Source organism: Anas acuta, chromosome 1 (genome assembly GCF_963932015.1).
Source record: "Anas acuta chromosome 1, bAnaAcu1.1, whole genome shotgun sequence".
In the NCBI taxonomy this organism is placed as follows: Eukaryota; Metazoa; Chordata; class Aves; order Anseriformes; family Anatidae; genus Anas; species Anas acuta.
In genome coordinates, this window is record NC_088979.1 from 17,234,568 (window position 1) to 17,249,943 (window position 15,376).

Below are 15,376 nucleotides of genomic sequence, written 5' to 3' on the forward strand. Positions count from 1 at the left end.
TTCCACTCCTTTTTGCACAGGGAGAATTAGGTATTCAGGAAAGACATTGTCTGCGTGTAGCTGAGTAGGAAGAACACAGATGCCACATAAAGTTAGAAAGCTGAGGCATTCTGAAAATCTTTCTTTTCTCACTGCAGTTTTGTCACTGTGTCAACACCAAATATCTTTGTGTTTGCCTCCTGGAAGAGAACTTAGGAGTGAGGTGAGCAGTGAGTTTGGTGTTGCAGGTGGATTTCAGCACTTACCTTGCCTGGATGGTTTCAGCCCAATTGAACTCATGGTTTATTTCATATGGATTTGTTTTGCTGTCTGCCTTTGCTGCTTTTCAGTGCCTTCCATTTCAAAGTTAATCTGAATTTAAGTAAGGCGTCAACTTTGAATGGACTTTAACCAGAAATCTGAAAGCTGGCTTTGAATCTGGAAGCCAGATGTTAGGTGGTGGCCAGTTAACTCTTCATGATGTGGGAGGGAAGATTTGGCATTGGTCTCTCCTTCCAGGACAGTTTATATGTTTTGAAGTAGACAGTGTCTTGGGTAAAAATCAGCAGAGACACTGGGAGCAGCATGCAAGACTAGGATTTTTCCTTGAACCCACCCAAAGACACACTTCATTGCTGTTGTATGGCCAACTCCTTCTGGCCCTGTTTATTTTGTATCATTAGCTTCATGGCTTCACAACTTCAGTGCAAGACCTGAAGTATTTGTCTCCAGTCTGGAGCTAAGGCACTCTGGAAATATGGCTTTGAAACAAACCAAGGAGAACCAAGTTGTTTTGTTGCTCAGTATGGCCCCCAACCCCTACTATTAAGACAAAAAATGCAGCATAAGTTTTTCTACCAGAACTGTGATGGCTGATCTGCTGGCTACTCAACTCAGCGCTCTCAGTAGATTAGGTAGGGTTGATCTAAATTCAGAAAATGGATAAGCTCACTGTGGGGGCTTAAACACAGGACAAGTAGTTCATGAACCCAAGTGAAAAAGATGGTGACATCTTTAGCCTTACACAGAAGTAAAACCTAGGTAGTCTAAAACTTCACTAATAAATTTCAGATGCTTGAATACTCAAGTAGGCCAGAATACTGTAGACTGTAGCTGTTGAAACAAGATACCAATATTTTACCTGGCCCTCACCCGAAGTTCCTAAGTCCTTTTGTGGATCTGTACCTATATTCAAAGACATGAACAGGAGCAAGGAACAGGCCTTCAGAGAGATGTCTTGGCACTCAAAGCACCATGATTGTGAAAGCTACACAGTCTGCTCTAAAGCAGAATTTAATTTTGGTGATACTCAGCCATGGTGCTTGCAGAAATATTATTCTGATCTTTCCCTCTCCTCTCCATTTTCCTCTCAAATTAACAAAGATTAAATCATGTTCACTATTGTTATGTCATACACCACGGAATGATCTCAATGCAACACCAGATTTGATACCTGTAAATCTCAAATACCAATTTTCTTTGTCTAGTTAGAAAATTGTTTTGTATACAAGAAACAATCTCACACTGAGGTAAACTTTATGAAGAAATCATAACACTGTTTTAGTATGTTGCAAATGCTCCTTTAGAGTAACTTGCCCTGACTCATGGCAGATCTTTTGGATGACTGGTTCCTCATAAAATTTGGTAACTGGGTCCCAGCAGGAAGATGCGCAGCAGTGCACTTATCTTCCTGGTGATGCAGTACATCCAACCAGTCCCCCAGATGCTCCCCAGTACAGGCTCAGCATCTGTCTGTTGGTGGTCACAGAGACAAAACTGTGGGAACCGACGTTGCAGATCAGAGTCAGTGTGAAAAAGGATATGTAAATACAATGAGGATGCATAACTAAGAATGTCTGCTAGTGCATAAGTGTCTTCGGTTTCACAGCTTAAATCCTATTTAAATTCTTGCATTGTAAGAGGGTGATTTTGTCCATCCGGTACAGTTATAGATCTTCCCTTAAAGGCTTTTTCCTGTGGCAGCTGCATACTGAGTCTCTGTCATCAGGCTGAGGTACAAGATCCATTCCATCCCGTATTTCAGGTTTGCTGGCTTGGCGTTCGGCATATTTCTGAAATATGTAAACAACATTTAAGAATGCTGAAAGCACCAAGGTATAATTCATGAAACAGAATTTTCCTCCTCCCTTCCACTTACCAGCTTCCCTTTATCCTGGCTCCTTATGTCATTGTTTACAACCTGTTTACAAGATGTCTTTATAACACGCCTAGTAATAGGCTACATTGCCTCTGAAAGCCTCCTTTAATGTTTTCCCATGTGCTATGATTAATGTCAATCTGAATATTGTCGTTATTTGTGCCTCTAACCACATTATGCAGATAATAATGTCATTTTGGTACACTGAGCTATGTCAAACTTTGTGTCAACCTGTGACTGCTGAGGCCGAGCTCTACCTCTGTACAGCAAGGGAGGAAAAAGAAACGAGTACTTTCAGAAAACACCAACTCAAGTTTCACTAGAGACTTGCATCTCCTAGGGAAGCAATGACTGTTTGGCCTGCGTCACCCTTCCCCACTCTGCAAACTGTATTTCCAGAATTTCTTTTCCAGGTATTCATTGTTACGTAATACAGCAGAGTAGCTAATGAGTGGATAAATATGAAGGGAAAAAGAAGGTAAGTTGTGTGCAGATGATCTCCTACCTCTATGTCATATACCAAGTGACACCAAAAACAGGTCTGACTGTGCGGATGGGGGAAAAAAAGATATAAATCTCTCATTCTGTAAAGCAACTGTTATGTCAGGCTGCTTCTCTAATGATGAAACAAGTTTTAGCAAAGATCTTTACACTGATCTCCTGTGAATAATATAAACAACGTCTGCTACTGATGTAAGGACTGAGTATGAAATGGGTATCATCAGTAGCTGTAGCAGTTGAGGAAAAGTAATAAAATGCTTTATTGTACTAACCTGGAGCACTTTATAATAGTAGCAGTAAAGCCTGTGAGGTTGAAGTAATTCTCTTGCCATTAACTGTCCTTCTCTAGCAATTTTTTGTGCTTCTTCATCATTTTCCTGGAAAATTGAGAGGAGACAGGAATGAATAGGAGAGCAATCAGCGAGTTACTTGAACCCTTGCTGGCCTAAGTATGTTTATCAAAGGGGCTATTCAAATCTGAACTTTTACAATTGCTGGTACGCTGCAAAGGCACACTGTTTAAATTTCAATTTTTTTTTTGAAATACTGGATTGCTTTTGTGGTTTTAGTTAGTAGCTCAGGGCTATCAGTAACAGCTTTCATGGGTAACTGTACAATTTCAAAAACTAAGTATTGTTACTCCACTGTTTTGGCCAAGTCAAAGCCTCTTCAAAAGCAGCCCTGACAACTCCCACACATACTTAGTTACACAGAAGACAGAGCTGCAGCTGTTGTCCTTTCCTATGCAATGCAACCCAGTGTTTTCCTTTTAAAAATAACTGATTGACATTTAAAAGTTGTATAGGTAATGCCAGCATGAGCATGTGAATTCATGTACTTACTCTCAAAATTTTTAGGTCTGTATCTCAGCTTTTAGTATTCTCATCTGATTCTTTATGAAGAACTACAGTACTGTCAGAACAGAATCTTTTCCTACGTATTTAAACTTACAGTTAAGCTTAAAACACAAATGGTATTTGCAGTCACACAGCATGCCAGCCTCTCTTATCCTGAGATTATATAGAGCAGTGATTTTTTGTACATTCAGACAAACATGCAATGACTTCTGTTCTAGTCAGGACCTGAAAAAAGTGATAGAATAATTAAGTAGTACCTAGGATTCTGGGCATTTCTTTGAAAATTACCTGCATTAGTCAGTATACTAATGCTCTGACTCATGAAAACACTACTGCACATACCTGAAATTAATTCTCAACTATTTCCCTGAATAGAGATGGTTACTTGAATTAAGGCCTTCCCCTCTAATACAGCAAAATGTACTTCCTTTATCCCAGGATCTCAGCAGAGAGTTTATGCAAAATATGTATGTGGAAATACAAAAAGAGAGCACTAAGATTTTTTTAAAACATATTTATTTATTGAATTTGTAATGGAACTTACCTTAGCCCATTTTATTTTTTCTAGCAAGTCTTCCAAGCTTCTCTTAACTGGAACATAATGCTTCCATGGTTTTAATACAGAATAAAAATGTTCATAGTACTGGGAATCTTGCTTCAGTACTAGGCTGTCACCCAGCATGAGGTATGGAAACCTGTAAGCTGCTACAGTCCCATCAACATTCACTTGGTATTTGTACTACAAATGAAGATAAGAGGGAAAAAACGTGAAACATTTTGAAACAGAATAGCAACACTGATTATATAAAAAAATATTTTCACAGACTATTCATAATTTTTTTTATTAGTTTTCAAACCTGTTTTAGTGTCAAGCAGGTGTAGTTTAGTGGTGTTAGGATAACATAGTGGAAAAATTATTTGTTTTCAGCCCAAGACTGACAGCGAAGAAGCTTTGTGTCACATGAAATTCCTGATGGGCACTATTATCCTAAAGTGTCCTGTGACAGAACAAGGGGTAGAGCTATGAAGAATTCAAAACTAATCTGTGCTTCAAAAGAGTAAATTTATTCGCACTGAAAACTATATAGAACAATCTAACATAGTAAACTAAAAGCAACCATGAATACAGTGCTCTGCCAGATACTCTTGGCTTTTACAGCATTTCCAATATATTAATCTCTGGAATAGAGCTTCAGCTGCCATTGTTACAATTACTTTTTACAAGACTCTGTCCTCTTTATACCCAAGTTTTGTCCATTGTTTTAATATTTTCCCCAAGTAAAAAAAAAAATGATGGTGAGCAACCACATTTTTCAATCTCTTAAAAAAAAACTTCCATGAATTCTCTCAAAGGGAATCCATGAAAAAAATTGTAGTGGCTTTCTTTAATGTGCCACACTACAACTTTGATTATGGGTGGTCTAGCTCCCCATGGACCAGGGCTCACAGTGTAGCATGACTCTTTCATTTACTGAATGGAATTAGCAAAATCAAGCCTTGTTATTTTAGTTGGTAAGCACTTGGCAGCAAAATTAATCCAGGATTGTAATTTGCTTGCTACCTTAAAGAAGTCAAAGAAGCCCATCAGTGGAACCTTTCCCAGCTCTTTTTCTTTTTCTCTGAAGAAGAAATATCCTGTTATTCCAGCATCAAGTAGTTCTGGATTTTTCCTGGATAACTTGACAAGATAGAGACGTTCTTCTCTGCTGTCTCGACCTCTAAATAAAGCTTGCTCAGTTTTGTTTTCCCAGAATGGGCCTATGAGCATTAAGATAAAAGCGAACAGTCATGAAATATACATGATACCTTTTGTGCAAATAATAGGAACTTGCTATGAAAGTGGTATTACTCTCAGAGACATGGTAGAACAGACGTGATTTCTTGTAATTAACCCATAAACACTTATTAATCACAGGGTTTAGACTCCCAGTTCTGCCTTGAATTTTGGGATGAGAAACTGAGCAACTTTTAAAAAGAAAAATAGAAAATTGCTTTTGCACTCATCAATTTTACATTCAAATAACCTAAAATATCTTGAAAGTTGTATAAGAAATTGTAATCAAATTATTTATATGAGTAAAATAGTAATTAAAGTAATTATCTGCCCTTAAAGACTGCCACAATAACGAAACTTTCTTTAGAAAAATCCACTTGTGTTACACAGCAATTTATTCAGGTCTTTGAGAAGTCACATAATGATAACCTATAAAGGAAAAAAATGCTATACTGTGTCCTCAGGATACTTAGCTAGAGCCAGAAAGACTTCATCTCTGCTTACTTCTTTCTTTTAAAAATGTTAAATATGTGTCCTTCTTCATCCTTCTGCTGGAAATTTCCTTAATGGACATACCAAGTTAGAGTAGGACCTTAATTGTATCCTAACTGGAAAAGCAGCTGCACTAAACAAGTAAACACAGACTGCTTCAAACTGATAATGTAATTAAGATGGTAAATTTAAAAACAAAGTAATAAAACAAGGAGAAACTGTCAACTATTCAAGTAAAAAGAAACACCTACTCGCTCAAATTTTACTCCTTAGGTATTGTGCGTGTCACCTGCCTGATCCTATTCATGAATATCCTGGGGGAAAAACACACCTGTCAGTAAAACTGACTCTTCCTTTGAAGCTAGAAAAAACATTCAGAAGATCCCACTATGAGGTATTTCTTATACAAACAATATTTTTTTCAGTTGAAAGAAACTACAACATAGTTCCAGTTTGCTACTTTCAGGATTCAAATTCATTTTTATGAAAGTGTTACACTGGGCCACATCACTGTCAGAAAAAGGATTACTATTTTATTAGAAGGAGCATTATTTCTCCTTTACTGAGGAGACAGGCCTTCTAATTATATATATATATATTTGACATGTCATGGTAGCTATCTTCTGGATGGTAGCTATCTTCTGAATTTAAATTAAAATTCACCATTATTGTGAATTTAATTTCTTAAATTTTGGCTCTAACCCTGTATTAAACACCTCCTTTTAGCAGTGTTGAAAGTGTGTAGACTCTCTAAAGACCAAACTGCTTGTATTACGAGATGTCCTACAGCATTTCATGTGTCCTGTAAACTGTAACACACATTATTTGAACACAGCTTACTCCAATGGAATGACAATTTCTTTCTTAAAATTCACCATCTCTAACTTACCTGTATTTCCCTGAATAGAAAGGAGATCATTTGTGACACCACGTAGGGTTTCAAGAGTTGAGTGGGTTACATCATACGTTGGCAGGACGATGTCTCTTGAATCCACAGAGCCACACCATGAAATTATAGGTATAGGGCCAGGCGTATCATTAACTTTTCGATACTCAACTGGCCAATCTCCAACATTAAGATAAAATTCCACATCTGGAAGATGAACCTAAAAGTATACCCAAGAAAGCATAACACAAAGGTAATCATTTGCCATTCTTAAGTGAAGTATAATCCTCAGTTCTCTTATGAAATGTCCTGGTTTCAGTTAGCACAGAATTAATTTTCTTCCTAGTAGCTGGTGGAATGCTGTGTTTTGGCTTAGGATGAGAAGAGTGCTGATAACACCCCGATGCTTTAATTGTTGCAGAGCAGTGCTTATACTAAGCCAAGGACATCTCAGCCTTTTGCTCTGTCCTGCCAACGGGCAGGCTGGGGGTGCAGTAAGAGCTGGGAGGGGACAGACCCAGGACAGGTGACCCAAACTAGCCAAAGGGGTATTCCATACCATCTGACGTCATGCTAAACAATATATAGGGGTGGCTAGCTGGGGGGAAGGGGCCGGACTGCTCGGGGTTAGGCTGGGCATCGGTCAGCGAGTGGTGAGCAATTGCATTGTGCATCACTTGTTTGTACATACTATTATTACTTTCCTATTATCACCATTGTATTATTATTGTTATTATTTTTATTATTATTTTGTTATTATTATTTTCCTGTCTTATTAAACTGTCTTTATCTCAACTCACGGGCTTCACTTTCCATTTCTCTCCCCCGTCCCAGAGAGGGAGGGGGGAGGGTGAGCGAACGGCTGCGTGGTGTTCAGCTGCCGGCCGGGTTAAACCACGACAGAAACTACAAACTTACTGAATCAACCTACCTTAGAATCAACAAGCCTACTAATAGATGTTACAGATTTAGCTGATATTAAGATACTGATTTCAAGTTTCTGTCCTGCAAGTAGGTCTGAAGGGAACACTTACAGAGGCCAGGAAGCTTGCCAGGTTGAGCTTCAGCTCCTGCAGATTTTCTACCAATCCCACACATTAAGTCTAGTATGATCCCTAAACATATACTGTCATCTTGATGGAAAAATAAAATAAAGTATCTCATTGCAGCAACTACAAATCTGGAGATACAACAGTGAATGCAGCACAGCCATACTGGAATAAGATTTAATGGTTTGAAGTAAATGGTCAAAACTGATACCTTTCTTGCCAGTGACAGTAACATCTCATCGGAGAACATTTTGAAGTCTGTGTACTTCCCTAAGGAACGACGGTAGATGCGATTATTGAGAATAGTGTAATGCACAATAGCACCTCTTGTCTGACTGAACTTCGATGGGATTTCTTTAAGCATTCGCTGAAGGTCAATGGTGGGAAAGGAAAGGAAGTCCTTTGTAATCTGAGGTTCTTGGGATGGACAAGACAGAGTGTTCTGCCAGACCTCAGGGTCTTCCTCAGGACAGTCACAATATTCATGATAAACTGGTCCTGCAGAAAATGAAACACTGAGAGTCAGTATTTGTGATTCTACACCAATCATGATTCCCCAAACACACGGGCATATAAATCTAGAAATTAGAGTGGCTTGACATTCTTTTTCTAAGTTTTCTGAAGTTTCCTGGGAAATCATCAATCTGGGGGAAAGCAATGTAATTGAGAAAACTGCATCATTATTTTCAGAAATAATAATACGAGACGTGTTGTTACTTGTTGAGGGCAAAATTCATCTGCAAAACGAAGCTCCATTCTTGTGCTCCCTGCCAACCACAGAGAATGTTTAGAATTGGTCTAATGTCCATAACTAGTAAAGCACAGGTATTATTTTCAATTTTAGCCTAATTCAGGACTTTGATACAACAGTCTTTAGCTCTGCTGTAAGGTACTGTCTTTCATATATCATCAACTATTCTTTCTGTTCTTTTGAAGCAGCAGGCTTAAACAAGAGCCTCTCACAGCACGAGAAAAGCCTTTATGGACTCTACTCAACACAGGTGCTGCCCTGTGCCATATTATCATGGTTGCTGGTAAATGTACACCAGCAAAAACAAGACAAACTGCTGCCTTGACGACACAGGACAGTTTTATTTCAGTTTGAAAGCATTTCTAAGTTTGTATTTATGATGCTTTACAAAAATAAAACATAACCAAATTCTGGTTAAAAATAATGATGTTATTTTTAAGTGAATACCTGCTTGAAAAAAAGTAAAAGTACTAATCCTCTCTTACTCCTCTTACAAAATCTGAAAAAGTCTGCTCCTGTATGCACGAGGGAAGAGGATATATTCAGACACAGGACCTTAAGATCAGAGGCTGTAATCTGCCTGCCTATGTGTCTGCGTCCTGTAACTTGGCAATGTACAGGGATTGTCTCTGCTTACTGCTCTGTGTGAGGGGAAGTTTGTGATGAGACTGTATGAACAAGAGCAACCGAACCTCTACTCTCCCACCTCTTGCAGTAAATTAGTCCAAAGCATTTCTGTAGCTACCATCACACATTGCATTAGATCAGAAAAACAACATACCTTTCAAGATATAAGGAGATTGAGCAACATGCTTATCGCCATAAAGTATCTCAATTTTTAGCCCTTTTTTGACACTGCCATACATCCGATACCGCATAAGAAACGTGCCGTCGTTTCTATCCAAAGGGAGAGGAGTATGTATTCTGGTGATCTCTTTTGGAGAAAGTGCTTTAATTACCACTTTAAACTGTGTTCGTCCTGAAAAGAGGAAAATAAAAACAGATAAAAGCACTTCGAGCTATTAGAATCACATGTATGAATTAAAGGTGAGAGCAAACTTTACTGGATGAAATCGATGGAATTTCATTTAATGCCACATTGGATTTTTTTTAATTATACCATGTTGGAAAAATTCATTTCCAGCCATGTAGTGCCATCCTAGCAATTTTTCTTGATCATCACATGCCCAATAAATGGAAAACTTGTAGACAGTGATAAAAAGTTAAATAATGACTACAACATAGAAAGAAAAGCTAACAATATTTGGAAGCAAAAATTTGCTTTAATCTTCTGTTTTCATGTTAATGCTTTGGGCAACTATCATTTCCTCTAGAATAAGAGAGACAGAAAACAAAGTTAAAAAAAAAGACAGAACACTTGCCAGCTTGCAGAAAGGCAGTTGCAGCATGCAGCAGTCGGATACAAATTGCTCATCTTTGGGCTGCAGCTGACCAACTTGCACATTTAAGGTTCCAGATACTGAAAAGCAGGGATAAGAGAGTGATGGTGGAGATGTTTCCTGGTCATCTGCCTGACCTGTGCTTTCATCATTAATGCCCTGTGACTTTTTAACTGGGCATGGAACATTTTGTGGACAAGATGAGTGTACGTAAACATAAACCTGTTTTATTTCCTTACTTCTGTCACACATGGTCATAGTTAACTTTATCGCTCAAAAAAGAGCTGGACAGTTTATTCTCAGAAATTTGATTGTTTGCAAAGCAAACAAATACAATTAAACTGACAAATTCCAGGTAAAATCAATATATTACTACAATCTGAGCATGTCCCAACAGCACTAAATGCCTGAGATGTTACGCTTGTTTCTGTACAATCTGCATCTTAACATAATTTACACCCACAAATACAAAACCGATAGTGAACGAGCAGTCACATAATGACATTTCTGTCTTCCTCAGAACACTGGATCTTGAGATCAGATGAAGCCAGTTAAGGTGCAAGTCTCCAGAGCAGGCAGAAGCCTTGCAGGAACCCAGCTGTGCATTGCCTGCTACCAGATGCCCTGCCCCTTCAGAACAGTCACCATGACTGACACAGATCCACCCAGATATTGCTGTCAGAGAGGGTCCCGCTGTAAATAAGCACAGGGACAATGTCTGAGAGCAGAAGAATCTCGTGAGGCTGATCACTCCCCCTTTTCTGCTTTGTATTCAAATGTACGAACACAAAATGTGGATTATTTGTAATCATCCTTCAGTTTTCTTACCATTCAAAAGTCCTTGCCAGCAAAACACACCAAAAACCAAGTCAGAATATCTTCACTGAAGAGCATACTGAGGAAATAAAATCATTATGAAGTAAGCTTTCAGTCTTTCCTGGAATGTCTCTGCGGCAAGCAGCACTCCCACTGCTGAGGAATGTGGAATATTGTGTTTTTGGTAGCTGGCAGATCTGCCATGAAAAGCCCTCATTTATCTGCCCAGCGGGACTTCTAAAAGTGCACTTCTGGCTTCTGAGAAACAGAGGAGTGTTAAGGTTGCTCCAGATCTGTGGCATGTTGTTTTCAGAGGAACGATGAGCGGACACCTCTCTGCTCGCCTAGGTGCTAGGCTGAAGATACGTTTGAAGTGAAGTGACACAGTGCAAAATTTCCTTGGGCAAGTACCAGTACAGCTCTGTACCAGCCCAGGGTAGCTTTCTGGAATCCCACAATGTGCAGATATGCTCCTTTTTTTTTTCTTTGGGAAACGGTCGGTATGTCAGAGTGACTCCAACGCTCTGAAGCTGCAGCTCTCTAAGGACTTAGAGTACTGGGTGTAGATGCTCTGTGATGAGTGGACAACCCATGTGTGTTTTAGGAAATAATGGAGCTTTATTCGTATGCACACTCAATAACTTTATGATGATTTTCTCCTACGTGAATCTGCCTGAATCGTGTAGCCGGACTCCAAACTGTCCATGACTGAGATATCCAGAACTATTCAGTGGGCAGTCAGGTTCTTTCCAAATACATCCTTCAGCTCTGCTTTGCTCTGTGCAATATTATGTTGCACCAGGCAACACATGATAACAAAAACACAGAATAATGAGAATAACAGATGTTGAGTTTGGAGGGGACCTCTCGAGATCATCTGGTCCAACGCCCCTGCTCAGGCAGGGTCAGCTAGGGCAGGCTGCCCAGCACCGTGCCCAGCTGGGTTCCGAGTATCTCCACTGATGGAGGCTCCACAACCTCTCTGGGATCTGTTCCAATGTTTGATGACCCACAGTAAAAACAAAAACAAAACCAATAACTTTTTCTTGCGTTCAGATGGATTTTGACTGTTCTTCTAGTCTCCAGGAACCTCTCCTGTTCACCACGATCTTTCAAAGATAATCAAAAGTGGCCTCGCAATGACATCAGCCAGCTCAGAATTTCTAGGTTGGAAGAGACCTCAAGATCATCGAGTCCAACCTCTGACCTAACACTAACAAGTCCTCCACTAAACCATATCACTGAGCTCTACATCTAAACGTCTTTTAAAGACCTCCAGGGATGGTGACTCCACCACTTCCCTGGGCAGCCCATTCCAATGCCTCACAGCCCTCTCGGTAAAGAAGTTTTTCCTAACATCCAACCTAAAACTCCCCTGGTGCAACTTTTTGATGTCATTCATATCCCTCACCAGATCCAGTTCCAGATGAGCTTTGGATTCCCGAAACGCATCTCTGCACAATCAGCAAGCATCTCTGTACTCCTCCTCGGTCACCCGCCCTGCCTTCCACCACGTGCACGTTTCAGCAGAAGCTCCTTATTCATCCGTGCAGGCCTCCTGCCACCCTTGTTCGATTTCCTGCTTGTAGGGATGGATCATTCCTGAGCTAGGAGAGGTGATCCTTGAATATAAGGCAGCTGAGATGGTAACAAGGAAGGACTTCTTCAGAAGACAAAAAGGACTCTTAATTTTTGTTCTTCCTTTTAGGAAGACGGAATTACACTTCTCTTGGCTTGCAGAGGAAATGAACTAATTCTAATTAGGATGACACTGGAAATGCTTCATCCCCTGTACTAAGACTTGGGAGCAATTTTATTAAATAAGAAGGGCAACGTACCCAGGTGTAAAATTTGTTTTACCATGAAAACCTGTCTGGGACAGCATTTTAAGGAAAAAAATAATGTTCCTATTCTGAAGAGAAACTAAAATACAGACAGTCAAAATGGGATACTTCAAGAAAACCACCTGGTGAAACTTGTTTTATGTATTTTTTTTTCTCTTGTATAGCTTGTGAATGCAGTATTCCATACATGGATGAAAAAGTGACAAAATACAGAGAACGAAAGGGAGAAAAAGTACGAAGGTATTGGTTTATGAAAATTGCTCGAGAAGAACAAAAGAAAACAGGCACCCCATTTCTGAAATGCAAGCAGAAAATGAAAGAGAAGATCTGAAAACAAATTGTTTTTTTCCCCTCAATGATTTTATTGAAATCATTGCTGGTTGCTTCTTCAGATGGAAACTGGCAGTATAGTCAATATATGGCAGTTGAACAAAAGAGGTTTACTTAGCACTTGACAACACGGGTTCCTGTGAATAGCACAGAATTCATGAAAAGACATGGGGACACAGTTCAGTGTAGGGGAAAGCCTAGCAGGAAAGAAGGACAAGGGGATCCAAAAATCCAAAGAAAAAATTATGCATTTTATATTAAAAATAAGTTCTGTATTTTCAGCAGTGATTCTTTAATATTTTGAATGCTTTTTTTTGCTTTTTTTTTTTTTTTTTCCTAGGGAAGGAATGAATTCTGCATCATTTGGCATCTTCCTGAAAAGACAGGTCAGAGTTGGAGGCTGTAGGTTGACATTATTGTTCGGTGTGCAATGGTGCGCATTAGTGCTGGTAATTAGACTTCATACTCAGAAAACCCATCTGGATTTAAAATCTACTAATTACCCTATATAAGTGTCATGTTGTGTACTGAGCTACTTGATTGAGCTTCTGATCCACACAAAACACAGCTTAATAGCTTAGTGCTGGTTTCACAAATGGGAAGCCTGAACTGCAGCACTCTGATTGCAGTATTCTTGTTGGTGTGATGGAGATGGTAACGTGGAATTATTTAGCTATCCCAGTAGGGATATTTTGAGATGTATTTAGTTTATATTGGGAATAAATGCCTTGGTGAATATTATTAATTATAATTCTTACTGCCATTTTACAAGTGGAATCTGAACATTTTAACATTTAAAACCATTTGAGAACTGGAATTTATAGCCTGTGTTTATAGGAATAAATTGAACAGTGCTCGTGCACTGGAATGTGATCAACTGTACCGCTAAGTTGTTAAATGATCCTTGGCACTCTCCTAAATAATTCCTGGCACAGCTCAGGAGCTAGCCTGGGCCGAGCCAGCAGCCGTTCCCCACGGGCATCCTGCGTGCACCGCCTGGGTCCGGAGGCTACAAACGCCACAGAGCGAACGGAGGCCACTCCATGCCAGATGGCATCACGACCTGAAAACTTCCCCAAGGGCGTTTTATTTATTAACATAAACACAGACATACGTGTATGCACTGAGGGCAAAACTAGGTTTGCAGTACCCACTTCCTATCAGCTTATCTGTGAGCATTTAAACTTGCAGAGAATCCTGCTGAGCTTCACCCCTTTTACCTTTAGCCACCTGTTGCTCCAACCTGAGGATCTTCCCTCTGTGGCTGAAATCGGCCTCAGAGCTGGCAGCAAGGGTGCAGCTGCACTGCTGCAAGCTGCGCTGCAGCCCGGCACCACATTGCAACAGAGGCTGGAGCAGGTCCAGCACTGAGGCGTGTGGGGCTCTGTCTCACATCTCTGCTGGGCAGCTTGCTCGTCGCTGCCTTCAGGATAAAATCTGAGGCGCAGAAGTTCTTTTTATCCTAAACTGCAACTATTTGTACAGAGGGTGTGCGACTGGCTGGCGGCAGAAACCAGCTGCCAGGCAGCACAGCGCGGGGCTGCGGGAGCACAACCCCATGCCCACCCTCAGGAGAAGTGTCCGGGGCTGTTTTGTGCCGGCGCTGAATGAACAGGAGATGAAAATTATTCCCGTTTAACGGGGCAGCAGTAGGATAACGGAGCGCTGCGGGACCGGGATGCGAAGCGAGCTGGATGCGTGCAGAGGGGGAGAGGAGTTCAGGGCAGGGGCTGAGGGAAGGGGCTGCCAGGGATGGGTGCACAGAGCAGGCAGGGAGGAGGAAGAGGAGAAGGAGAAAGGGGAAAGGAGAAGAAAATGGGGAAAGGGAAGGGGATAGGGGGAAGGGAGGAGCCCCGCTGCCCCCGGGGCAGGGCTTGCAGCCCGCCCCCAGCCCCGGAGCCCGAGCACGGTACCTGGGGGCGAGCGGGTGAAGTTGTGTCCGGCCGCGCTGACCGCCTGGAGGTGGAAGTAGCGCACGGGCAGGGCGAGCCCCGCTTCCAGCCCGGGGCCCCACGCCAGGCTCCGCTCGGGGCTGACGGCGGCCGCCTCGGCGGAGCTCAGCAGCGGCAGAGCGGCGCCCAGCAGCAGCCGCAGCAGCCCGCAGCCCCGGCTCGCCATGGCCCCGCCGAGCCGAGCCGGGCCGGGCCGGTCCACGGCCTCCTCCGGGCCTGCGCGGCCGGGCGGGCCCCAGCGCCCGTTCCCCGGGGCGGCCGCCGCCCGCTCCCCGCCCCGCGGGGCGGCCCGAGGGGGCCGGGGCCGGGGCTGGAGCCGGGCGCGCCCCGCGCCTCAGGGCGGTGCCGGCCCCCGGCTGCAAACGCCCGGCCCGGGGCTGCCCTGGCGGGGAGCGGGCGGCTCTGAAGCGCCGAAGGTGTTGGTGTGCTGCCAGAGAGGCGGGGGGGAATGGCCCCGTCCTCGTCCTGCTGCCGGCTGCTCCGGCCTCGTGTTCTCGGGCCTGAGGTGGTCCTCGTGGGCTGCGAGCGCTCTGCAGGCCAGGCGGCAGCAGAAATAGCCCCCGTGTTTCCCTCCAGCCTGTGCTTTA

At 42.1% G+C, this 15,376-nt stretch overlaps 1 protein-coding gene across 1 annotated transcript; it reads right to left on the reverse strand.

The window, feature by feature from the left end:
- Positions 1-611: 611 nt before the first annotated feature.
- Positions 612-15,060, reverse strand: POGLUT3 (protein O-glucosyltransferase 3). Its single transcript, XM_068670487.1, has 8 exons — positions 14,751-15,060; positions 9,229-9,426; positions 7,908-8,194; positions 6,651-6,867; positions 5,057-5,253; positions 4,040-4,234; positions 2,911-3,015; positions 612-2,051 (listed from the first exon to the last, which is right to left on the reverse strand). The coding sequence occupies exons 1-8, from the start codon at positions 14,953-14,955 to the stop codon at positions 1,926-1,928; spliced, it is 1,530 nt and encodes a 509-aa protein (XP_068526588.1). The 5' UTR covers positions 14,956-15,060; the 3' UTR covers positions 612-1,925.
- Positions 15,061-15,376: the final 316 nt, after the last annotated feature.